At 52.4% G+C, this 26,809-nt stretch overlaps 1 protein-coding gene across 1 annotated transcript in view; it reads right to left on the reverse strand.

The window, feature by feature from the left end:
* Window positions 1–26,809, reverse strand: part of SLC39A11 (solute carrier family 39, member 11) — a gene marked incomplete at its 5' end in the record, with an annotated part of 36,568 nt that overhangs the window by 5,890 nt on the left and 3,869 nt on the right. Inside the window, one exon of the mRNA XM_009080573.1 lies at window positions 12,501–12,570. Within this exon, the coding sequence (XP_009078821.1) occupies window positions 12,501–12,570 (70 nt within the window). The remainder of the gene's footprint in view (window positions 1–12,500; window positions 12,571–26,809) is intronic.

A 26,809-nucleotide genomic window follows, 5' to 3' on the forward strand; every position in this document is an offset into this window, starting at 1 on the left:
TATCCACAGCTGGTGTCCCCTGGGTCACTCTCCTAACCTGAGCAGCAGCCTGACCCATCCAGAGCATCATAGTATGTTAAGGGATTGGAATGGACCTTAGAGATCATTTAGTCCCAACCCTTGGGGCATTCACAACCTCCCTGAGGCATCCACAATCTCCCTGCAGCATCCACAGCCTTCCTGGTGTCCTCTGGGCCATATTTCCACCCTGAGCAGCAGCCTGACCCATCTGAAATTATGTTAAGGGTTTGGAATGGAGCTTAGTGCCAACCCTGTGCCCTGGACAGGGACACCTCCCACCAGAGCAGGTTGCTCAAGGCTTTATCCAACCTGGCTTTGAACACTGCCAGGGTTGGGGCAGCCACAGCCTCCCTGGGCAACCTGTGCCAGTGTCTTACCACCCTCAAATGGAAAAATTACTTCCATCTCCAACAGAAGACGCTCCTGTTGAGTCTCTGCTGGAGACTCACATCCCAGTGGAACAACACCTGCTCTCCCAATACTTGTCCCTTCCAGTGCTGCTCCTCAGAAGCCACTTCCATCCCTCTTCCCACCCTCTTCCATGCAGTCCCTGGGGCTGGGAGCTGTGTCACATCTGCTGCCTGGCCCCCTGCCAGCCCCACCTCCCCCTCCTCATCCACACACTGTAAACATTTACAGGTTTAGGAAATTTTACCCTTCATTTCTCCCAAAGGTGTGTGAGCTTAGTTCAGAGCTGTAAAACCTGCTCTCCCCTTCAAGGGCAGCAGCCAGGATGGGAACTTCAGCTGCAGAGCATAGAATTCTCCAGCTTTCCCAACACAAATCCAGCCCAGGATGGGGCTACCACCACCTCCCCTCTCCAACAACCCTCAGCTCAGTGCTCTCACATGGGTCTCAGGGATGAGAGGCCTCACCCAGCCTGAGCTGGGTCAGATTCTGCCCTGGTGCTCCCCTGGCCATCACCTCCCTCATCTGTTCCATCACCTCCCTCATCTGTTCCATCACCTCCCTCATCTGTTCCATCACCATCACCCTCCACACAAAGTACATCACCAGGGGTAGCTGCTCTGTGTACCTCAGTCCTCACCTTCCACAGACATTGCTTTTGAGGAGAAAACCATCCCAGGAACATAGAAACACAGAATCATTTAGGTTGGAAAAGACCCTTAATATCATGGAGTCCAACCATGTCCCCAAGTGCCACATACACGTGGCTGTCAAACTCCTCCAGGGATGGTGACTCCACCACTGCCCTGGGCAGCTGTGCCAGGGCTAGACAAACATTTCCATGAAGAAATTTCCCCTAATATCCAATCTAAACCTTCCCTGGTCAAAACTAGAGACCATTTCCTCTTGTCCAGTCACTTGTTACCTAGGAGAAGAGACCAACTCCCACCTGGTCCATCCAAGAGGACACAGGTCTGGACACCTCCTTCCAGAGTAAGAGCAAGTTCCAACTCTTTCTCTAGACTAGGATGGGTGATAGGAGGTAGAAACCTGAGGTCATTCCCTGTTAGGACAGGCATGGATCCACCTCCAGATCCCAGGGACAGTTCCCATTGTCCTGGGCCTATTTCTCCCTCTGGAGTTTGAAAATCTTTCTCCTTATCTGCTTGGTTCTTTATGCAACTGTTTGATTTATGAGTCAGACTCACGCACAGGGGAAAAGTTCACTTCTCCCTCGAGCTGGGAAGCACAAAGACACGTTTCATGAGCTCCACACTTTCCTTTTGCCATGCTTTGACCTTGCTGAGCAGCAGGAAAGGCTCAGGGAGCTTCATCACCCTCTCCTGCTGCTGGGTAAGAGTGTGACCTTGACCTGTGAGCACAGGGTCTGGCCAGGGTCAGACAAGCCTCACCAGGCTCCAGCTCTCCAGGGCTGCTACCTGCAGAACCAGAAGGAGACTGACTGAGCCTGAAGCTGTTCCTTGAAAAACTACCTTGGCAGGAGATGGAATCCACGAGGAATTCCCTTGTCCTGCTGCTTGTTCTCACAGCACACAGCAAAGAGCAGGAGCTATCACACAAATTTCTGATCACAGTTATGGTCTAACTAGATAAAACCTTCACAGACACTTGTAAATAATAAAAACCTGGAATGGTTGGGATTGGAAAGGACCTTAATGAACTAAATTCCACTCCCTGCCATGGGCAGGGACACTTTCCACCAGTCCATTTTGCTCCAAGCCCCACCCAACCTGGCCTGGAACACTTCCAGGGAATGAAGCAGTCACAGCTTCACTCTGGGCAACATGTGCCAGTGCCTCAGCACCCTCATAGGGAGGAATTCCTTCCCCATACCCAATCCTTACCTACTCTCTGTCAGTCTGAAGCCAACTCCCCTATCCCTGGCACTGAAAGCATCACTGCCCATTCTCAGCATCACTTCCCCACTGTGTTTGCTGGAATTAAGTCCATGGCCAAGGAAAGGGATCAACACAAGACCCAAATACTCCCAGGTCTAGCAGCAGTAACACCACAGGCAAAAGAACTCCCAGTGGGCACTCCCAGCCCGAGGTGAGATGATGCTCTGGCTGCAGAGGGTGACTGAGCCCCAGGAGAAAAAGGCTACAGAGCTGCAGGACTCCCATCACTGCTGTTATTCCCAACATCATTCCTTTTCCAGAGGGAAAAGCATCATTAGGGACCACCCCAAGCCCTGCAGACCTCCAGCTCTGAGGCACCACACAAACCCCCAAACTGCCACAAGAGAAGAGTTATAACCACCAAAAGGAGTGTGTGGTGATGGGGAGAGCTCACATCTCATCAGAACTGGATCCTGGCAGGAATTGCTCCATTTTCCAGCAGAAACCAGGAACATCCTTCCCCAGGCAGCACCTTCCAACCCCAACCATCACCAGGAGGTTCCAGTTAAGACCCTACACACCCATTTTAAAGACAAACCTCATGTGAAACCTCATTAATTCTATTTTAAACAGCATCAGGCTGCAAATAATGTACAGTTTTCCATATTCAGACAGGCACAGCCCTGAACAAAGCAGGATTTAAGGATGTGGCTGCATTGATCTGGGGCAGGGCTGGAGCTGGAGGGAGAGACAGAACCTCTCAAGGTTATTAAAATATTTCTGTTATTAGATCGAAACACACAGAGAATCTGGGTGGTCTGAGAGCAGAGCTGGGAGAATAGTCCACATATAAAAACTCTCAATTAATCTTTATGGCTTCAAGCAAAAAAGGCCAATTCTCTCCTTTTTGTAGGAATCCCCCAACTGCAAGTTCATTTCACATCGAAAATCAGTTCATATGTCATGGAAATCTCAGTGTAAATAACAAGCTGGAATGGAGGGGATGGCTTTGGGGGTGGTTTTTACACCTCAAATTCCTTACAGACAGAATCTTGTCCTCCAGATCCACCAGCACACACAGGCCCAGGTATCCCACACAGCAAAGACAAGGGAAGGAGGATGAGTGTGGGGAATAAAGACACTGTTCTTCCTCCCTGCTAAAGGCTGGAAAGCACCTGCAGGGAATCAAAGCCCAGAACACAAGAAGTTTGGGTGAAAACTTCACAGCACCTTCCAGTAGCTGAAGGGGCTACAAGGAAGCTGGAGAGGGAATGTTCATCAGGAACTGGAGTGACAGGACAAGGGGAATGGGTTCAGACTGACAGAGAGTGGGTTTAGATTGGATATTGGGAGGAATTCTTGGCTGGGAGGAGGCTGAGACACTGGCACAGGTTGCCCAGAGAAGCTATGGCTGCTCCACTCGTGGAGGTGGTCAAAGTTGGACAGAGCTTGGAGCAACCTGGGCTAGTGGAAGGTGTCCCTGCCCATGGCAGGGGGTGGAACTGGATGGGCTTCAAGGTTCTTCCAACCCAAACTATTCCATGATTTGATATCATATAGACAAAGACACAGAGTTATCTCACTCATCCTCTCCCAAGTGGCTTCAGGACAAGGAGATGGAGCTCAGCATCCACAGCCACCTCACCCATGAGGCACCAAAGGGCTCCCACACAACCCCCATGTGTCCCTGTTTGTATCCTGCTGGGGATCATCAGCTGAGAGCAAAAGGAAAAGCACTGAAATGGTTTCTCCTCTTCCCTCTCCTTCCACATCACTCTTAAAGTGCACCAGGGGAACCTGAAAGCACCAGAGCAGCTCCTTTATGAGCCTCCAAACCTGGAACCAACCCATTTGCTAACAGCTGGAGCTCTAAAAAGGCCCATTATCACCCTGGGAGCTGCCACGATGTCTGCAACCAAATTGCTTCCCCTCTCCCAGGCTGCATTTTTAAACCAGGCTGCTGGGGAGAGAACAGCCACTGGGGCTGCACTGACATCCTGGTGCTCAGAGGAGCTTTGTTTGGCATCACCTGAGGAAGGAAATCAGGGGTAATGGCTTTGGATGGCTCTGCTTTTCTTCCTTGTCCTCTTTCTTTAAGGGGAACAGGAACTGGACACTTTGCAGACCAAAGCTGGGCAGAAGAGAGATTTGTGGTGAGGTTCTGGAGAGTTCATCTCATGGGAATGGGGACCAAGGTCAAGGGTGGGCACATACCATCCCCTGCCATGGGCAGGGACACCTTCCACTAGCCCAGGTTGCTCCAAGAGGGGAAAGCTGAGCTGTCCATCAATCATAGAGTTCCAGAATGGTTTGGGTGCCTTGGATTTAGGTCTCTGGATTTCAGGAGAGCTCAAACTCCTGTCCTGACTCTCAGAGATGTGAGCTCACTTGCAGAGCCCTGCAAACATCTCCAGGGGTAGGAAGCAGTTCAAACCCACCTCACCTTCCTTCTCAGGCACCTGATTCCTTCTCCTAACATCCCTGAAGAGCTGTAACACCTCTTTACAACAAAATACTCTCTGCTGATGGGCAAAGAAGCTTTGGCAGGAGGAACACAACATGCTGCCCTGGCTCTCTCAGCAATGACAGTGGAGAGTCCTCCCCAAACATTCCTCCAGCATCATTCCATAGGGCACTGACACCTTTCTCTTCTGCCTGAACTGTGCATTTCCTCTCTTAAAGCACATTTGGACATGGGACTGGGACATGGAGGTTCCTAGTGGGAAGATGCTGTCACCACTGGCATCTTTCCTCTCCTTTCCTTCTCTTCCTCCTCTCCATGTCTTCATCCATCACTGCTGAGGCTCAACCCCGATGAGGGACAGAGCAGCTGAGGAGCTTTATGGCTCACCAAACCCTTCCAGGCTACTTCGTGCTCTAACACACCTTGATGCCATCCCCACCCTTCCCACAGAACAGCCCTGGAGGAACCTCATTAACTCTCAGTAATAAACATTCACCTCCAGGCCAGGCTAATTAAAAGGTGCTTAATAGGCACCTTCCCCCAGCTTTGTTTTGTAACCAGGGGCAGCTCTGGGCTTTGTTGTGCTCCCCTCCTGGCTGGGAGCTGGGAGAGGTGGAAATCCCCTGCAGCCCCACCTTGCCTCAGCCCTGGGTGGGTTTTTTTTTCCAGGAGGTGTTTCTGGGCTGTGCCAGAGGTCAGGATTCAACCCCACACTTTGCTCCTTCCTCTTTCTCAGCTCCACTGTGGAGCTATTCATAAGCCAGAGACGAGATCACATGTGTGAAGGAGAGAACAACCCACTGTGTCTTCTGCTGTCTCCCAGCCCACAATGATTTCCATTCATTCAAAGCAAACACAGTATAACATTTTTGCCTGGTTTCAATCTCCCCACATTAATCAAGCCCTTCCCCCCCCCCAGCCTGAGAGACACAGCGTGGGAGGCACAAGGCTGGCCCATGAAATAATATTTTCCAAGCCATACTCAAAGTCTGCTGTCAACTCCAAACCTCTTTTCTCTCTGTTTCACCAGAGCTGAACAGGAAACAATCTGTGGGCACAACAGAGCAAAACAAGGCCAACATTCCCAGCAAAAGGGTGGATGAATGGGAACCATTGTGCTGTGGGGGAAGGAAATATCACCAGCATCATCAGGAGTGGGGGGGAGAAAATATATCTGTTTACATCACTTGCCCACTCCCTCCCAGCTCCCTGGGGAGGAGATGGCACTGGGGGGATAGTGGGGCAGGTGGGATGAGGATGGGAGCTGGGAAGGGAATGGGGCAGTGCACCAATCCATCAGCACCAAGAGCAGGTCAAGCTGGGCAACCCCAAGTTAAATATTACTCCCACAAACTCAATTTTCCTCCTCCCTGTGAGCCAGGATCAGCCCCTGGACCCAACCCAAGCTGCAGCTGGCAGAAGAGGGTGCAGCAAACTCTTTGGGCTGCTGAAGGGGAAAAGAGCTCCATCCCTGCCCCAAGGAGCTCAGGGTTTAGGGCAGAAGAGCTCACCAGGTGCCACCTCACCTGGGAGGTCCCAGCCCTGCAGTGCTGTGCCCAGGAAAAAAGGGTGCTGAGGGGGTGACACCCACAGTGGGGTCCCAAGAGGCTCCCCTGCCTCCAGCTCAGCCTCCAGCTGCCAAAGGGGATCCACATGGACCCCAAGAACAGCTCCCAGGCAAAGCCCCCCAAATCCCTCTGCTTTAAAGCAAAGGCAGCAACCAACACCCCTCACCCCCCAGCCCATGAACTCAGCTCCATCCTAGGGCAGAGCTGTGCCAAGAATTTGCCTTCACCACTTATAACCTCCCTAAATTATCTGTATCCACAGGATCCGATGAGGACCTGAGCCCAGACCACCCATGGCTTAACTAAACACTTCACTTTATATTCCAAACTTCCAGTCCTTTATATATATATCATCTGCTCCAAGTAATTTATGGCATTTAACTCCATATTGGCTCCACTTTGAACCTTCTCTTGCTTCGGGCAGAGCAGCTCTAGCTTTGCCAGGGAAAAAGCCACATCTGGGAATCCTATTAGCTCCAGGCTTTGTGTGACAGTGATGTCAGACCAGAAATCAGCCCCAAACCGGGGAGAAGAGGCTGGTAGGAACATGGATGTTACCACCTAGTGTCAGCTGGGAGAGGAGCAGCAGCCTGGGATGGGACTGGGATAGGGACTGGGATAGGACGTGGTGCTGAGGGAAGGGACCTGCCAGCCCTGTCTCCACCTGAGAGCTGCCCAGCATCCCAGTCCATGGGCTGAGGGGCTCAAGGGTACCCCAGGGATCACTGGTGGCTGCTTTCAGCATCTCAAAGACACTGCAGGGACCTGGAGAGAGGAAAAACTACCCAACACGAGATGTGCAGAGCAGGGCCAGAGCAGCAGGGACCTATCCTGGTCCCTCTCCTCCTGCATCCAGCCCCAGGGAAGTCACTGACAGAGCATCAGAAGTCACTGACAGTGCATCAAACAGCCCTTCCTGCCCCACTGCCTGCTCCCTGCCCACTCTGCACCCCCAGAGCAGCCAAGGGATGCACAAATCCAGCCTGTTGTGATCTGAGCAGCTCCAGACCCATCTGGTTCCTGTTAACTCAGCCACACGAGTCAGGGAGGGTTTCCTCCCCCTCTTATAGCATGCAAAGAGGGGGAGGTAGAACAGCTTTTTTAAGCCATGGCTGCCCTTCTCTTTACCTTCCTGCCTGGAAGAAAGCCAGGAGAGGCTCATGCCTCCCTGCTCACATCTGGAGAGGACCTTCCCCTGCTGGGGATACACACGCCACACTGGCACTGCCCCTCTGCATGGGCATTGCTGCTCCTCCCCAGGCACACACTTGCTCTGGGTCTGGTTCCTCCTCTGCCATCACAGCAGTTCTGTCCTGAGCTGTGGAACCTCCCAATACTTTTATCCTTGCAAAGACAAGGCAGGAGAGCTGCAGTCCCACAGCAGGGAGGGATGCTCCTGCCTGAGGATGAGCAGTGACTCAGCCCCTCATGGAAAACACCTCAAAAGCAGATAGTAAGTTGTTTCTATGCCCCATCTGAAGTTCCATAAATCTACATCACCATCCCAAACAGGCTGGAGTCACTGCTCAGCTGAAGGAGCACCAATAGCCAAGATCCAATCCCAGTGCTGAGACCCAACTGGCACAGAAACACATTCCCTGACAGGCAAAATCATACAACCATGGAATGCTTTGGGTTGGAAGGACCTTAAAGCTCATCCCATCCCACTCCCTGCCACGGGCAGGGACACCTTCCACTAGCCCAGAGCCCCATCCAACCTGACCTGGAACTCTCCCACGTGGGGAGATCACAACCTCTCTGGGCTCCACATGGAATTCACCCCAACCAAGTGGGTTCCACACACACCACAATCCACAAACGAAAAGCCTGGCAAGGTGAGGGCTGTGATCCCAAGGGCCAGATCCCAGAGGAGCCGCGAGCTCGCAGGAACGGAGCCTGCACACCCGGTGGCAGCAAAGAAACGCGGAGGGATGCAGGCAGGGCGGGCAGCAGTGCTGGGATGAACTGGGATGCTCCGGGAGATACGGAGGATGCAGGGACGCAGGCAGGGCTGGCAGCAGTGCTGGGATGCTCCGGGAGATGGGGAGGATGCAGGGACTCAGGCAGGGCTGGCAGCAGTGCTGGGATGCTCCGGGAGATGGGGAGGATGCAGGGACTCAGGCAGGGCTGGCAGCAGTGCTGGGATGCTCCGGGAGATGGGGAGGATGCAGGGACTCAGGCAGGGCTGGCAGCAGTGCTGGGATGCTCCGGGAGATGGGGAGGATGCAGGGACTCAGGCAGGGCTGGCAGCAGTGCTGGGATGCTCCGGGAGATGGGGAGGATGCAGGGACTCAGGCAGGGCTGGCAGCAGTGCTGGGATGCTCCGGGAGATGGGGAGGATGCAGGGACTCAGGCAGGGCTGGCAGCAGTGCTGGGATGCTCCGGGAGATGGGGAGGATGCAGGGACTCAGGCAGGGCTGGCAGCAGTGCTGTGATCAGCTGGGATGCTCTGGGAAATGGGGAGGATGGAGAAGCATGGGCAGGGCTGGCAGCACTGCCGGGATGCTCCAGGAGATAGGGAGAATGGAGAAGGCAGGCAGGGCTGGCAGCAGTGCTGGGATCAGCTGGGATGCGCTGGGAAATGGGGAGGATGAGGGAGCGTGGGCAGGGCTGGAACCAGAGCCGGGATGAGCTGGGATGCTCCAGGAAATGGGGAGGATGAAGGAGCATGAGCAGGGCTGGCAGCAGCACCGGGATGAGCTGCGAGATGGGAAGGAAGGAGGAGCTCAGGATGCTGCAAGCACCAAGGGATGGGCAGGACCCTCCCAGAGCCAGAGAGTCTCAGGAAGGCAGAGGTGATGCCAAAGCAGCAGGTGATGTAAAAGGTGAGGTCCCACCTTGCTTCATAATCATCATTTCTTGGCTCCTGGGGTGCCTCCCTGAGCAGCAGCTCTGCGGCTGCACCGGCACTGCTCTGCTCACAGCAGCCTTGCAAATCCTCTCTTGGAGCCCCTTTAGGCACTGGAAGAGGCTTTAAGGTCTCCCCAGAGCCTTCTCTTCTCCAGGCTGAACACCCCCAGCTCTCTCAAGAGCAGAGCTGCTGCAGTCCTTGGAGCATTTAGTCACCTTCCTCTGAACTTGATCATCAAGTCCAACCATTGCCCTGGTCTAACCACTGACCACCAGCACAGGGGAAAGTCCTCAGCCTTGGAAAAGCCTCATGGGATCCCTGCAAGGTGTTGGGAACCTCATCCAAACAATGTATTAGGAAGAAATACTCCCCTGTGAGGGTGCTGAGGCACTGGCACAGGTTGCCCAGAGAAGCTGTGGCTGCTCCATCCCTGGGAGTGTTCCAGGCCAGGTTGGATGGGGCTTAGAGCAACGTGGGCTAGTGGGAGGTGTCCCTACCCATGGCATGGGGTGGATGAGATAAGGACCAGGCAATGCTTATCCATCCAGCACCAGACAGTGAGGACAGTGCTCTGACAGTGTGAGCAAGTCACAGCCAACCCTGACAACATCTCCCAGCCACTGGGAACACCCCCAGGTGCTCACATCCATTGCTCACATCCATCCTTTGCTCTGAGCGCGTCGGAGTGTTCAAAATGCTTTTGCACGACTCCAGGTTTGAAGGAATGAGCCTTCCCCAGGGGCAGCTCAGCCTGGCTCCAGCTCGTCAACAGTTACTCACAGCCAGAGGGAAGGAGAAGTGGAATGGAGGAGGTAAACTGAGTCCCACAGCTCTTCACTGAAATGCTCGTTCAGACTCATGAGTGTGAGAGAGATCACGACTGTTCTGTCCTCTCAGAGCCATGGCCAAGGAGCAACTCCTCTCTGGATGTGCTAAGAGTTAGCTCTCTCACATTATGTATAATCCCACTGCTATTTTTCAAGCCTGCAGAACACAGATTAACCCCCTAAAACTCCCAGGGATATTTCCACAGGGTTTCACGGCAGTGTAGTTACAGCGAATGATTTTGGGGCTGCTGTGGATGACAGTGACAGACAAATTGATGGCAATGAAGTTATTTTGTCTCCTTTTGCAGCTGACTGCATTTGCATTGGTATTTTCATGGTACAGATGCCACCTTTCATCTAACATGATTAATGCTGTTGTAAATACAGAGAAAGAACCAGCTGCTTCTCAGCTTCTCCCGAGCAGCTGAGGGGGAAAAACCTCCTTTTGTTCCAGCACCTCCTCTGCAGGCTTTATGGAGAGGCTTTTCTTTCAAAAGGTTACAGAAATGCCGTGGCTAGAGCTGGAGTATCCTGCTTTTCTCCCTGGGATCTGTTGTAGTCAGTGTTTGGGGCCAGCCCAGGGTCCCCCATCAGCCAGGGATGGGACAGGGCATCGTTTTGGGTTGTGTCTTTGCAGGGTCCTCGTGAGCACAGATTGTGTCTCGACAGAGAAGGGGCTGGACAGCTTGGAGGGGTCCAAAACCAGCCCTGGGACCCCACAGATCCTCCAGCAGAATCATGGAATGGTTTGCGTTGGGAGGGACCTTAAAGCTGATCTCTGAGAGAGGGAATTCCACTCCCTGACCTGGCCAGGGACACCTTCCACCAGCCCAGGGTGCTCCAAGTCCCATCCAACCTAACCTGCAACACTCCCAGGGATGGAGCAGCCACAACTGCTCTGGACAACCTGTGCCAGTGCCTCCCCATCCTCACAAGGAAGAATTTCTCCCCAACATCCAAACTAAACCTAATCTTTTCAGCAACAAGGAGACTGAGCTGTAGCAGCACTTTAACCCGTGAGCCTTAAGGGCTGAGCTGGTTCATCACAGCCTGAACACACCACATATCCCCAGGGCACAGAAACCACAGCTGGGACTGGGAAATGAAGGGTGAAAAATGGGGCAAAATCCAGGTGTGAAATCCAACTGGCAAAGGAAAAGCACCTCGGGAGCCTCGGCAGGAAGGTGCCGTTTGCCATGCAGCCACCGAGAGGTGCCAACAGCTCTTCCAAAGCCTCAGCAGCTATTCCAAAGCCTCTGGAGCTGTGGCTTTACACCACGCTCCTTCCTTTCTCCCCTTTCTTCAGCCATGCCCCCAGTCAGCCCAGTTCCAGCTCTCACCAGGGTGTGAAAACACATCCAGAACATCACAGTTGGGAGGAGTTGGATTAACCCTCTGTGTTCACACCAGTCCCGAAGAGAAGCACAACAGGGTTTGCCTGGTAGCACAAGGGACAAGGCTGGCACTGCCCAAAGCAGCTGCTGAAGAGGCTGGAGGCAGAGCACAGGGATGCCAAGAGGAGTGAGAGCCTTTTATTGCCACCAATTCCACAACCCAGTGGTCCTTCTTGGCAGGGATGGATAACAAAGCCACCACATGCTTTCCAGCAGCTCCAGCAGCTGCTCCTGCCCATTGGGGATGCTGCTTTTATGGAAAATCTTGGCATTGATTTCAAGGGGGGCTGTGCCAGGAAGCCTGACTGCTCCATGAGGGGCACAGCCACGGCTGCTCCCAGCTCAGGTGTGACAGGAGGAGGAGGAGGAGGAAGAGGAGGAGGAAGAGGAGGAGGAGGAGGAAGAGGAGGAGGAGGAGCAGGATGAGAGCATCCCTACAGGGAGCCATGGAGACACTGGGAAGGGGCACTGGGGAGAGGAGAGTGTCCCAGATCCTGTGAGCCTCTACCACTGATCCCAAGGAATGGGATTTAGCCTAAGATTTCACCCTCCCACCTGAATTCCCTGTCTCCAGCTTCAGTCTGATCCCCAGGGTGGAAGAAATCCCCAAAGAGAACCAGCTACCAGTGTTGAGCTAACCTGGCAGCACCCCCAGGGATGTTTAGTGGGGATAAGGGAGAGGATTTAACCCCAGTGTGATGCTTGCAAACCCCTGGGCAGTGAGCAGTGCTGGGGAAGGCTGTCAGTGCCTCCTGGTGCAGCTCAGTACCCCAAAATCCCTGTGGGCACCTATTCAGCCCCAGCAGCACCCCCTGGGGTACACAGCTGCCTCCTGTCCAAGGGATTCACTGATCCCAGCGAGGCAGAAACACAGAGCCACTGCAGAAACCATTGAGATTACAAGAAATCTCTCACCTCTGACAAGCACAACCACGAGGAAAAGGCACCAGCACCAGGAATTTCTCCCTCTGCCCACACTTGTGCTTCCAGGCAAGTTTCAGTCAATCAACATATCTCCAACCCCCCGGCACGGGACACACAAGCTCCAGGAGGCAGAGGCACATCCAGAAGCTGCTGCAAACAGAGCAGGAGTGACATTGTGGCTTACCTGGCACTTTGGAAGGTCGCAGATGCCGATTTTCCAATGGCCCCAAATCCAACTCCCACTGCCAAACCCTCTGAAATAGGAAGAGAAAAAAACCAGTAAGGTGAAACACTACAACATCCCTGAGAACATCCCTACTCCTGTACTCCATCAGAGCTGGAAGCAGAATTCCAGGCCAGGTTGTTATCTTGCTGTTTTAATCCAAGTGCATTGAATCCCAGCTCAGTGCCTCCCTGCCCAGGGATTCCCCACTCTGAACCCAGACCTGCTGTTTCTTGGGAAGCCAACACAGAAGGGAGAGGCTCCTAGATGGGTGAGTGCACCAGAGGGGGAAAGATCCCAATTCTCACCAGCTCAGATGGGATTTTAACAAGGAGCAAAGCAGTGCAAAGCACCAAAGTCTGTGCAAAAACACTCAGGCTCAGCAAATCTCACTGCAGAACTGGTACCATGGGGAATTGCAGAGGGACCAAACCTCAGCTTCTCCCAGAAATCCCCTGGGAGCAAGGATAGAGCAGGATCAGGCTCCCAGCAATACTTCAGCTCTGTGCCCCAAACCAGCACAACACCTGTACAGTCTCCAGAGCAGAACAAACCCCAAACTCCACAAGGAAATTGCAGGTTATTGTAAATCACAGTTAATCATATAATTTTAGGTTAGTTGTTCCCATAAATCCCAAAGAAAACAGCCAAGGAGCCTTCCCAAGAGGGTGCAGAGCCCTGTGATCCACTGCTGCCTCCTCTGTGCAGCTCCTGGGGGTCCTTGCCTCATTCTTTCCTCCTCCATTCTTCCCTACTCAAACTTCTCCCACCCTCCCACCTCTGGCACAGCTCCCTCCTCCCTCTCAGCAAACAATCTGATTTCCAGAAAGCCCCAAACCACTGCTCATTTTTTCTCCTTGCTTTAAAATCCCTATTTTCCTGCTTTTGTAGCCTCATAGCATCACTCCCCTCTAAGCAAAGTGTCTGGGGAACATTCAGAGGACCAAATCAAACCTGGTTGTGCACCTGGAGAGGTTTTACAGCCCTCAAGGAAGGGATGACCTGGCCCAGGGGCCAGTGGGGACTGCTCAGGTGAGCATCAAACAGGTGGAAAATGCCACTGGGAGTGTTTACCTGTGCAGCAGAGGATGAGGTCTCAGCTGAAGAGGACTCTGTGTGTGTTTGTGGTCTTCTGAGTTCCCAGTTGCCTTGGAAACACACCATAAAAAGCAGCACTAACTGGGGTAATCAGGGCATTTGCATCCTCCAGTCCAGGCTGAGCATGAACTCAATAGCTCAGAGCCTTGACCCAAGGCTCAGCATGGAGACAGGGAAAGGCAGAGCAGCAATCAGCCCTAGGTACAGGGTCACGGGGCAAGGAGACACCTCATTGTCCCTAAAATCCCACAACTGGGTGGTAATTCCATGGAGTGAAACAGGTAGAGGACTGAGACACGTGGGGCACACACCAGACCTGGGGAGGTTCACATGCTCATGCAAAGTGCTCACACTGCCCCAAAATCATCCAGCTGGGAGCTGGGTGAGCATGGACAGCAAACAGAGGGAGCTTTCTGCCAGCTTTGCCCTCACTCCCAGCTCAGCCCTCTCCTGGGGGTGCTGCACTTGCTCACATTATAAATAGTCCAATTGACTTCTTCAGGTGGGAAAAGACATAAAAAAAGGGAAAGGTTAATGCTTCTGTGTCAACCACTTAGATACACATTGAGCCAGAGGCTCTGGGAAATGGCTGTCTGGGACATTAGGTCATGGAGATGGGAATGGGAGAGCAGCTCTGATGCTGCAGGCTCAGGCAGCAGCTGGAAAAATAAACAGCACTATGGAGCTTCTGGTTCTTAGCATCACTGTGAGCACAGGCAGACAGGAGCAGAGTCATAGGATCATGGAATGGGTTGGGTGGGAAAGGACAGCACATCAATGGGGAGACTGCAACAGGGAAAGGGGTGCAGGACCAGTGGGAATGTGCAAAGTGAGCCTGGAGGCAGCAGCAGGAGGGATGCTGTGAGGAAAGGTAACCTCACCTCTCTGCCCAGCAACCCCTCAACACCCCTTGAAGTCCTGTTTGCAGGATGCTCAGAATCCTGGAATGGCTTGGGTTGGAAGGATCTTAAAGCTCATCCCATCCCACCCCCTGCCATGGGCAGGGACACCTTCCACTAGCCCAGGTTGCTCCAAGCCCCATCCAACATGGCCTGAAACACTCCCAGGGATGGAGCAGCCACAGCTTCTCTGAGCAACTTGTGCCAGTGTCTCCCCATCCTCTGAGCCAAGAATTCCTTCCCAATATCCCATCTAAACCATTCCTAGGCAACCCTGAGTGACTAAAGGATTCCCCATGGGTCACCCCTCTGCCAAGCCAAAGCCCAACAGCTTGGGATGTGAGAGCAGAAGGGAAGCATCCATGCCCCACAGGAACCTTTTCCATGTCCGAGAGGGTTTTTCCTTGGAAAAAACAGCAGCTGGAGCAGTGTCAGCCCCTCCTACAAACAGTGATGGGGCTGGAGAGGCTCCACACAGCTCTGTTAGATGCAGAGCTGCTGGAGAAGGCACTAGGCCAGGAGTTCACTCAGAGCTCTTTGCAGAACAAAGAGAAGAAAAAATGCCCAATCTCAAGCACTGTCAGGAAAATGCTTCAATTTAACCTAAACCAAGGGATTTGCCTCTCCTGGGCTTCCTTGGCTTTACAATTCAAGACACTTTATCCTGCTGAGGCATTACCCAGGGATCAGCCTAATCCTGAGCTAACTCAGGGCTCAGCTCTGCACTCTCAGCCTCACTGCTCCTCTCACAGGCATCTCCTCCCTGCTTCTTTTCCAGGGAAAGAACCCCTCAAACTGAAAGCAATGACTATGCTCGAGGGTCACTGCAGCCACTCCTCTAATGCCAGGCTATCATGGATGGGGTTGGCAGCCTGCAGGCTGCACTGGCAAGGGCAAGAAGCTTCATATCCATGATATCCACGAGAGATCTCTGTGCATGCCAGAGCTGCTATCCATACCTGACCTAAACCAGAGCATCTTCATAGCACCTGGGACCACCCACTAGCTCCAAAGCCAAGGAGAACCCATTTTCCCTGCCCTGCAACTTCCAGAATTGTCCTCTCTGGAAGTGTTCAAGAGGTGTCTGGACGTGGCACTTGGGGGTTTAGAGGTGCTGATGGTGGTGCTGAGTTGATGTTGGGCTCAATCTTGAAGGTCTCTTCCAACCTTGATGATTCTGTGATTACTCTGAGCCCAGAAAGCTTCCAAAGCAGGAACATCACTTGGGTAAATCTCCCATTCCTAAAGTAATCTGTGGATTTTAGACATTACCCTCATCCAGGTCTTTGGTGTCAGGGCTGGCTGGGATCTGGCAGCGCAGAGTCCAGGTGCTCCAGGATCATCCCCAGGAGGGTTGGCATAGCATTGGGAATGGGAAAGCCAAGAGGGAACATCACAGCAAGAAGGGGTTGGTGCAAAGGGAAGGACATAGGAAGAGGAGCAGGACAAAGCTCGATGGGCACAGAGCCATGTCAAGGCAGGCAGAGGTGACACTGTGCTCAACATGACCCAACAGCTGCAGCACTGAGTGGAGCAGCTGAGGAGAGAGTTCCACAGCACATGAAAAGCTGGAAAGAGAACATCAGCCAAGAGAGCAAAGTGAGAGACACTCTGCTCCCAGAACACCTCCAACACCTTCATGCTCGGCCTGAGGCTCCCAGTCCCCCCAGCACAGGGAGAGCACTGGGATATGTGGATCCTGCTGTCACAGCTTGGGTTTAGCTCTACTCTAACGTCCCTTCAGTGCCACAGCAGCAAAGCTGCAACCAGCACAGCATGTTCTGTCTCCTGGAGCCAATATGGGCCACTGGTGCCAGCGACAATGTTCTGTCTGCTCTAATCCACAAGAATGGCTTGGGATGGGCTTTGGGATGAGGCCCAGAACTGCTCCATCTGCTCTGCCTCAGCAGGGAGAGCTCTGTGTTCTCCCACTCCTTGCTGGGATGTTCCTGGAGATGTCACAGCACTCCAGTCCTCATCTCAGCACTCCTGAGATGGTGCATCCCCCTGGAGCTCTAGGCTCCAGAAGGATGTCCTGCCTTTGGAATAGCCCAAGAAGTGCCTAGTGCTGGATTTTCCAGGGAGCTCTTCTCCTTGGCAGGGAGAAGAGGAAGGTTTGCTCAGGCAGGATGAGGTGCTGCCATCAAAGCAGCTCCCATGGGACAGTCCTGGGGCACCTGGATGCAGCTCTGTGCTGCCAGATCCAAACCAGCCCTGGCACCAAGGACCCAGATGAGGATTATGTGTAAAATCCACCAATAATGTGGATGTGTTTGATCAGAGGGGAGAAAACCCCCAAACCACACAGAAACTAAGAAACCAAGAGGGATTGAACTTACCTAGGAAGACGCTTTACTTTCCCTGGTCTGGAATCCAGGTTTTCCCACTTCCCTGGCCTGAGCTCACCTCCTGCTGCTGCCCACAGCACTGAATGGTATTTCTCTGCTCCTGTGCCCTCCAATATCTATATTCCAAGGATCAGTGGCTACAGCCTTGCCTGGAGCAGCATCACATCCATGCTCACACAGCAGGGCTGCACCTCAGCACTTCCAGCTGCAAATGCCACATCAGCCTGAAGTTCAAAGCATCAACTAGCTAGCTGGCTGATTCCAGCCCACACCTCTCCCACATCACCTTCCTCCTGAGCCTGTTGAGCTTGGCAAGCTGGAAGAACCAGGAAAAATCAAGCAGGATGGGGTTTAAATCCTATTCAGGGCAGCTCCTGGAGCCAGGCAGGATCACAGCCCTCCCTATGGATCAGCAGCCAGGAAAACCCTCTGGCAAACCTATAGTGCGTGGTGGGCTCCTACCCTCACCAGCTCTGTTTGGAGCATGGAATAAGCTCCACAGTCACCTTGGGAAGCCTCTTGTACTCCTCAGAACAGGCCTGGTCACAAATCCAAGGGATAATGAAAGCCCTTCGGATTCCCTGAAAATCCAAGTGATATATAGGAGACACCACTCAGGGTCTCAATAAATCCCAGCAGGGAGTAAATCAGCTCTGGTTATTATGAGTCTTATCTGCCATAAAGAGCAGGGAAACAGCAGTGGAGAGAGGAAATGCCCTACAGGAAAAGAATCCACTAAACAAAATCCACTTATCTCTCCAAATCAGGTTGTCACCACATAAGGAGGAGATCAGGGATAAAGAAAAGGACATTGCAGATCCCTTGTCTGGGATCACCAGCACACACATATGTTTAGCAGGCAGCAATGCCACAGAGATCAGAGCATTTAGGCTTGATTTTTCCCCTTCTCCTGATGTACAAGGATGGCAGTGAGAGGGGAACACACTCCTTGTTATCCCTTAGTTTATCCCAATGCCTCCCACTCCTTGGGAGGATGCAGTTGGCAGCACAGCCCACCCAGCACCCACTCAGGGCTGGCTTTCCCTAAAAAACACCCTTGTAAGAAACTTGCCTAAAAAATATCCTTGTAAGAAACTTGCCTAAAAAATCCCCTCGCAGGAAACTCCTCTGGGATGCAGCATGGCAAGGAAGGAGGAGGAGGAGGAGGAAAAATGAGAAGCAACTCACAAATCACACAGTTAAAATCACACACTGAGCTTGGAGGGAAGGCAAAAATTAAAGGAAAAACAGGAGTTATCAATACCTTCTGCCTACAAAACCCCCTGGGACCATGGGATTGCTGTGGCAGGTGAGGGCAGCACAGCTCTGTGCCTGCACAGCTAGGAAGAAATAGAAGGAATCCTGGATTTAAGAGCAGTAAATGCCTTTCTTTGTGAGGAAAGAGAGTGTGAGATGCTGAGAAACCCTTGGCATGAGCTAAGGGTGTCCCAGAGCAGGACAGGACTGTGGGTACAGCACAGATACACTCACAGGTTCACTCCCAAAGCATCCTCTGACCAAAGCCAACACTGCTGAGCTCAGCAGCACTGCCCAAACCCTCCTGAGCAATGTCCAACACTGCACATCCCCTAGTGCTGAGACCCCCTGAGCAGGGTTGGGACCTCCAAGGCCTCCAGCAGAGCTGGGGGTGACACTCTCAGCTCCTGGGGAATTGCTGGAGCTCATTCCCTTAGCTCAGCAAATGAACACGCTTCCTCCAGGAAGGTACTACAGATGCCAACATGTCATCAATTATTCAGCTGCTCTTTGAAGAGCTGTTAAGTTGCTAGTGGGAAATTAATCTTGCTATAATGAGGTTTGTATTTCTCTAAGAGTTTAAGCACATTCCTGTCGCCAATGTTCAGAGGATTTTCCCTCGGGATTCGATTCCAGCTCCCTCTAGGAAACAGCATTTTGCCATTCCTGCACAGGAAAGCTCAAAGATTACCACATTTCAGGGAGTTTTGTATTTCTAAGTGTGATAGCACCAGCACAGCATCAGCAAGGAGGAGGTAAAAGGCAGTTTAGAAAGGCTTTTTTTCATTCTATGAGAATCACAGAGTGGTTTGGGTTGGAAAGACCTTAAAGCTCATCTCATCCCACCCCCTGCCATGGAAGGGACACTTCCCACCAGCCCAGGTTGCTCCAAGCCCTATCCAACCTGGCCTGGAACACTCCCAGGTATAGGACATCCCCTGAGAAACCCATTCCAGTGCCTCCCACCCTCACAGGGAAGAATTCCTTCCCAATATCCCACCCAAATCTCCCCTTTTCCAGTTTGAAGCCATTCCCCCTTGTCCTGTCCCTCCATCCCTTGTCCCAGGTCCCTCTGCAGCTTTCTTGGAGCCTCTTTAGGCACTGGAAAGGGCTCTGAGGTCTCCTTGGAGCTTCTCTTCTCCAGGCTGGACAACCCCCAGGCCTGACTGAAGGGACACACATCCAACCTGTCCATGGAGATTCCAACCCCACCAGGAGCTGTGCCAAAGTGGCCTTGGCCAAGCAGCATTTCAGCTTGGTTTGTGCCTCCTCTGCAGCCCTGCAGAACAGCCAACTAATGAGGCCTCCTAATTACCACCCTCACCAAAAAACCTTTCATCAGAACACAAACACAACATCTAAATGATTCATTTGCATTTTACAGCCTCATGGATTATTATTTGCACTATGAATTATTCACTCCTCCCTTCTCCTCCCCCAGGATTTGAGGCTGGATGGTGGGAATGGGGAGGTATGAAGCACAGGCAGATGCAGGCAGAGCTGTGACATCCTTCCAAAATGCTGGAAATGAGAGAAATAAACTCATTTTGGTGCTATTTTACACCAAAACCCCCCGAAGGAGCACACGAGTAGAGGTGTGAGCATGGCACATGGGGCACAGCTGGTCCCAGGTATCCTCAGCTCACAGTGCTGAATGGCACAACAGGCACAAAGGAAACCCAAATGTGTGATCGAATGGAATCATCCAGGTGAGAAAAACCCTCTGAGATCACTGAGTCCAAGTTAACTCAGCACTGCCAAGGCCACCACTAACCCATATCCCTGCAGTGTCTGCTCAGGGGATCCCAAGTTTGAGAGGGAAAAGAGGTGTTAGGAGGGCAGAATGCAATGAAGATTCATGGGGATGGCACAGCAGGAAAGCACAGGGAAGGCAGAGAGTGTGGAAATGGAAAGAAAATGCCTTTTTGGGTAGGGAATTGCAGCACAGCCCCAGCATGGCACAGCTCCTCTCCAGCCTCAGGGACAGCTCTGCAAAGCACTTGGGAAATTTCCCATTAAGGGCATGAATAGAGCACTGATCCAGCAGTGCCAGAGGTGTGGGAGGTGCAAGTAACCTCAAAGAAGGTGAAACACTTGAATAGCTTCAGAACTGCCCAGGCAGCTCAGCTAAAGGTAAGAGCTAATGCTGCAGCTTTGAGTTTTCCAGGTATTGAGTCCCATCAAGGCTGTGCAGGAGGTGATGACAAAGAGGCTGGTGATGACAGGGTCAAACCAGACACCTGGCAGGGCAAAGAGCTGAAATCCTCAGCTCACAGTGCTGAACAGCACAGCAGGCACGAAGGAAACCCAAATGTGTGACAGAATGGAATCATTCAGGTGGGAAAAGCCATCTGAGACCACTGAGTCCAATGTTAACTCAGCACTGCCAAGGCCACCACTAAACCATGTCCCTAAGTACTGCTGTGTGGACTTATAGTGCCATTAAAAGGGGATTTTAAACCCCAAATGCTGACCCTGGGGTGTGCTAGGTAATGCCACAGGAGCTTTGTCTGAAAAGAGCCTCACACCAGTGAACCCAGTGCAACCAGTCAAGTCAAAGGGGTTTGAAACAAGGAGGGCACCAACCTGAGGGCAAATTCAGGAGGATGTGACACAGGTGACTCTAGACAAGAGACAGAGGGAAAAACCAGCCCAAGAGAAGCCTGTGGCCTTGCTAAAGGCTTTGTGGCCATTAAACCAAGAGGAATTTGACAAGCAGGAGGCAATTCTCCTCATGCCTCCTTCTAGTTTACCCTGCAGGAGTCAAACCATCTTCATCTCACCCTGTCCCACTCTGCTCCCCCTTTCCCCAAAGCACGACATGAAGCAAATCATCATTTCCATCCACGGAGCTGCAACAGCTAAAGAGGAGCTGAGGAGCTCATACAGTCACTGCTTCCAGCTGATTTTAAAGAATGAAAGTAACTGTCCAACATCCCAAACCTCCTTTGGCATGGAAATGCTTCTCTGCAAGAAGAATTTTCTTCCACAAACTAGTAAAGCAGAACTAAGCTCAGAGCGGTGCCTGAGCCATGCAGGAACAGGCTCTCCCTCACCCCACAGCACCTGAACTCATCACAGACGTTTAATGTTTCATTTCCAACACACAAATGTTCCTCAGGCCACTGCTCAGCCATGGTTAATGCAGCAGCCCTGTGAGCTCTGATGGGCACAGGAAAGCAGAGGAGCTCCCACATGCATTTTTCAGCAGATTTTCATTCCAGTCGCTGAAAATCCTCTATTTAATTGGCTTTTGTCACCTCTGTGGCTGTTCCCACTCACAAAACATCGATGGACAAGTCGGAATTGATGCTCAGAGATAACTGGGTGTTATCAGGTCTCTGCTGCCTCTCCAGGGGTCTGACTCCAAATGAGTTTTTGACAGATGAGCTGCTGTCACAGGGGCATTAGAGACCCCAACTCTCCCCCCTTTAGCAGTGTCAGTGTGATGGGCTGTGATACCCCCAAGGCTGCAGAGGAAACAGGATGCACAGGCAACCTGGAGAGCCCTGTTGTACCCACAACAGGATTTTTTCGCCTCCACCCTTACAGGACCAGTTTTTTTCTGCTAGAATTTTGTCTTGAGCAGAGGAGGGGAGAGAGGAGTGTCACCCACAGCTGGGGATGTCACCAGCATCCTTCACCTGAGAGCATCACCCATGGCTGGGGATGTCACCTGTATCCTTCACCTGAACATCACCCATGGCTGGGAATGTCACCTGCATCCTTCACTTGAGCATCACCCACGGCTGGGGATGTCACCTGCATCCTTCACTTGAGCATCACCCACGGCTGGGGATGTCACCTGCATCCTTCACTTGAGCATCACCCACGGCTGGGGATGTCACCTGCATCCTTCACTTGAGCATCACCCACAGCTGGGGACATCATGTCACACATATTCTTCACCTGGGAGCATCACCTGTAGCTCCTGTGCCACCCTCACCCTCCTCCCAGTGCCAGCACCTTGCCCAGCCTCCTTCCCACACTTCCCACCTCCTTGCACAGAAGCTTAACGACTTGGAGCAAAGTCCTTTCAATCCCCTGAGGTGCTTAATAGATGAAAATGTCAAAACATGTGCTGATGAGATGACGATTACCAAGAGGTTTAATGAGAGGTTAAGGCAACCTTTGGCAGACCAGCTCGTGCAGCTCTGGATCTGCTCCTCCTGCTCTGCCTGAGTCACTGCCACATCCCGGATGGCTCTGTCCTCATGGGCTGCATCCATTCCCACCTTCCTCCTCCCACCTTGGCTGCTTGTAGGACCAAACACCCCCAGCTCATCCCTGCCCCAAGGATCCCTCTGGAATGACACTGGAGATGCGCTGGGCAGCAGCCATGGAAAGCCACATCCCAAGCTGGATTTGCTCCCTGGAGCAGAAAACACTGTGCAAAATTTGTGACTGTTCAAATGTGCATCTTTTCATCCCTCTGTGCTGGTCCCAGGACCAGCACTCTGCTCTGCTCCACTCCAGCTCCAGGGAATTGCTGCTCCATGTGCTCACTGCACCCAGGACACCTTCCCTGCGTAGACTCATAGAACCATCAAGGTTGGACCTTCAAAGACCATCAAATCCAACCATTAACCTGTCACTGCTGTAACTCCTAAACCCTAAATCATATCCTCCAGTACCAGATGCAAATGCCTCTTAAAATTTTCCAGGGATGTTGAATCCACCACCTTCCTGGGTAATATTCCAGTGCCTCTTTCTTCTCACCCTCCTGGCTGGAGTGAAAGCTACATGGAAAACTTTCCCCCCTTTTGTTTTTACTAAAAATAAAGCCTTTCAGTAGGAATCCAAAGGGCTCCAAGAGCACCCAGGAATAGCCATGCCAGCAGCACAAGTGGCAGGGGCAGGAGGAATGCTGCAATTCCAGGCAGAGGCATCGTCCAGACGAGGCACAGATTAATGGGTGCAGCTAAACGGCTCCAGTTCTCACGCTCTGCCGAGCCCCAGTGGGTTCCCAAATGCTTATTAAAGTCAACAGTTGTAAACCAGCTCGATTTCAACAGCCCAACAAAACCCCCTCCATCATTCCAAGTGAATGCTCCCGGCCTTTAATGGATCTGGGAGAATATTCATAGAAATAAGCACTTGTCTTCCTAATTGAGCTGCAATCTCCCACTCCCTGGCCCTGCTCCCTCGGGAGCTGAGCACATGGGAGTGCCTGTCCTGGGGGAGTGAATCCAATCAATTCTTATTAAGGACACAGTGACCAGCCTGGAAATCACCTCCCTCTCGAGGAACACCAATCTGGGAGCACAGCATGCACCTCCACTCTGCCACAGCTATCCATACCCTCCCTTTGGCAATCTGCTTCCAGCCTCCAGGTCCCCATCAGCTGAGGATTTGCTCCACCTCAGCTCTTGATACTGGTGGCCAAACTCTTTTTGTTGGCTTGGTTTAAGGTTTAAAAGGCTGCAGCATCTAACACCCACCTCAGAGCCACCAGTGGAACACATTCAACCACAGTGAGACACCACCACTGCAGGGAGGTCACCTGTGAGACACCAAACACCCTTTGGATCAGGGACAAAGCTCCCTGTGAAGCTCCATCCTCACTGGTGGGAAGAGATCCTTTAGTTTCAGACATGTCTCCATCAGCTGATAACACCAAGAAGCACATGACACACCTTCATCCCACCTACATCCTGCACCTACATCACACAACTGCATCCCTCGATGCCACGAGCTGCTTTGGGCACACACACCAGCCAAGGAGCAATGCATAGAACTAAATCACTGTCCACCACTGGAGATGGCCAAAACAGGGGACTGGACCAAGGGGTGACAATGCTGTGGTCTTCACCAACATCCTCCCAGCCAGCTCAGGGCTTCAGCTCCCATTTCAGTGCAAGCTCCTGCAGGAAAATCCCTGCCAGCCAACAAGCACAACTCACTGTCTGCTCCTCCCTCAGACAGTCATAAAGCAGGAGACACATAAAAGGATGTTAGGACTGGTTAAAGTTGTAAGAAGCCATAAAGCAAAGTGACTGCCCAGGCAGCTCCTAAACCCACACAGCAGTTGTGGCTCCTGAGGCTCTGCCCAGCCAAATGCCACAGCACAGAGGGCAGCAGGCAGGTCTCACGCTATGCAGCTCCAGGGCACTCAGCTCCTGCCCAGGCAGAGCTGCGAACGAGCCTGTTTCAAATCAGTTTGACATTTCCCTTCCCTTGGTGCGGACTTCACCCCTCCCTTTCCTCAGGATCAAGCTAAGCAGCAGTAGCAGCACTTGCTGCCAGACTTGGCACCTTCCATAGGGATGGAGAGGTGTCACAGAGCTGCCATGGGGATGGGCAGGAGGTGTCTGGCTTCAATCTGTCACCAACACCAGCAACTGCCACTGTAAGTTAAGGACTTGGCTGTGCCTTAGTGCCAACCCAGTGACAGGGGATATGAGCCAGCACTATCCTCTCCTCTGTCCCAGCCTCAGCTATCCCTTCCCCTGGCATCACCGTGCCTTTGTTCCAAGTGTTGGCCAGAACCTGATCTACAAGTTTTGGGGTAAAACTCTCTCTCCCAGGCAAGGAGAGTCCCCAAAACCACACCAAATGCCAAGCACAGTGCCAATGCCAAACCAGGATCAGCCTCTTCCTGCCACCTCCAAGCACAGTCCTAAGGGGAAAGAACTTGGATGTTCTACTAGAAGGGTGCAGAAATCTTCACCCTCAGGCCTAGTGCAGCTTCCCAGGAGTCTCATTCATCCTTCCCAGAGTTGTCACCATCTAAAAGTGTCTCCTTTTAACCTTTTGTCCCTTCTGCCTCTAGCAACACCCCAAACCCACACGGCACCTTCGCCACCACGGCTACATTTGTTCTGCATTTAGCTCCCACGCTCTGTCCTGCTCCTCACTTTGCTCCTTCTCATTAAAAATAAATCAAATCCAGCTTCTTAATGGCTTTCTGGCACTGGGAACTAGAGAGAAAGACTCAGGTGGAGCCATGTGAGATTTAGGGGGTAAGGAGAGGACGTCAGTGCCACCTCACACCACGACCTGGTGGCTCTGCGTTCGCTGCGGCATCACTGCCACGTCCCATTGCTCCTTCCCAGACACCTCTGCTTAACAGTGACACTCGAGGCAGAAAGCTTGGAGCAAACACAGAGGGATAGGGCTGAATGCAGAAAAGTGAGGCATTTTCCTGCAGGAGGGAAAGGCTAGAACAGAGAGGATGATCCAGCTCTGCAAGCAGCTCCTGGGATGGGCTCATGGGCTGGGGCCACTCAGCTCTGCCCATCGCATGACAAAGGAAAAGGGAAAGTCAGGTTTCCTTGGCAACGGTCGGGGTGGGGGTTGGAAGCATCATGCCTGCCAAGAAACAGCCCTGCTGCCTCCCCAGGAGGATGCTCCCCAGAGGGGATGCTCTGCAGGGTGAGAGAGGGATGGGGCACTGCAGGCAGCTCCCAGAGCAGCATCCCAGGCAGCTCCCTGCTGTCAGCTGACCAGTTTTTGTGGGAGAGAAACACATGTTTCTCAACAGCCAGAGGAAAGCAAGACAGGGCACGGACACAACCAACACCTGCAGCTCCTTCCCTGCATGGACTCACACTGGGAAATGACTCAGGCTTTAGTTAAGCCCCAAAGAATCCCAAAACACCCCTGTGAGTGCTGAGGAGCAGCTGAGGGAGCTGAGCCTGGAGAGGAGGTGGTTAAGGAGCACCTTCTGCTCTCTCCAACTCCCTGCCAGGAGGTGTAGCCAGGTGGGGTCAGGCTCTGCTCCCAGGGAACAAGGGACAGGACAAGAGCAAACAGACTCAAGCTGTGTCAGGGAAGGTTCAGGTTGGACATCAGGAGGAATTTTTCCATGGAAAGGGCTGTCAGGCATTGGAATATGCTGCCCAGGGAGGTGATGGAGTCATCATCCCCGGAGGTGTCCAAGAAACAACTGGATGTGGCACTTAGTGCCCCGAAGTGATGGATCACAGGTCAGACTTGATGATCTTGGAGGTCTTTTCCAACCTAAATGCTCCTGTGATTCTGTGACTCCAGGGAGAGTCCTGGGGCATGAAGACAGTGGCAGAACACAGCCTTGGTCCTGTTCACCATCTCTCCTAGAGCAGTGTGAGTACTGGGGGCTCCTGCAGCATCTCCAACCCCCAAAACCACTGAGCAGGGACATCCCTGCACAGCCACAGCTCAGCTCGGAGCAGGGCAGATCCCTCCTGGAGCTCCCCTGGGATCCAGCTGTGCACCCACACTCCCCTCCTGCCAGGCTCTCCTCCCTGCTCCAAAATGAGCACAAAGAGAAAGGCTGTTCAGCTCACACCTCGCTAATTGTTATTTGTGATACACCAGTAACATTTTAATTAATCCGAAGTCTTCAGCATAACAACCACCCAAGGTACAAAGATAAACCAGAATAAACAGGCCTTGATTAAATACATAATTAATGTTCTACTAAACCCAGCATATATGAATATTAATTAGCAGGAAGAGTCTGCAGTTTGGAATCTCCTGTCATTATCAGTTTATTCTTTCCATTGGCATTTCCCAGCTTTGGAACAAATGAACAAACCTTTCCTCACCCAGAGCCCTCTGAACACACTGACTGCAGGAGGGTGTACATACAATTATTTCAGCTTCACTTTAACCTGCTTCCAGCCTGAAAACAAAGCCAGAGGCACTGCCAGGACCAAAACAAGCTCATCCCTAGAAGGGGATCAAA

Source organism: Acanthisitta chloris, unplaced genomic scaffold (assembly GCF_000695815.1).
Source record: "Acanthisitta chloris isolate BGI_N310 unplaced genomic scaffold, ASM69581v1 scaffold2788, whole genome shotgun sequence".
Classification (NCBI taxonomy): Eukaryota; Metazoa; Chordata; class Aves; order Passeriformes; family Acanthisittidae; genus Acanthisitta; species Acanthisitta chloris.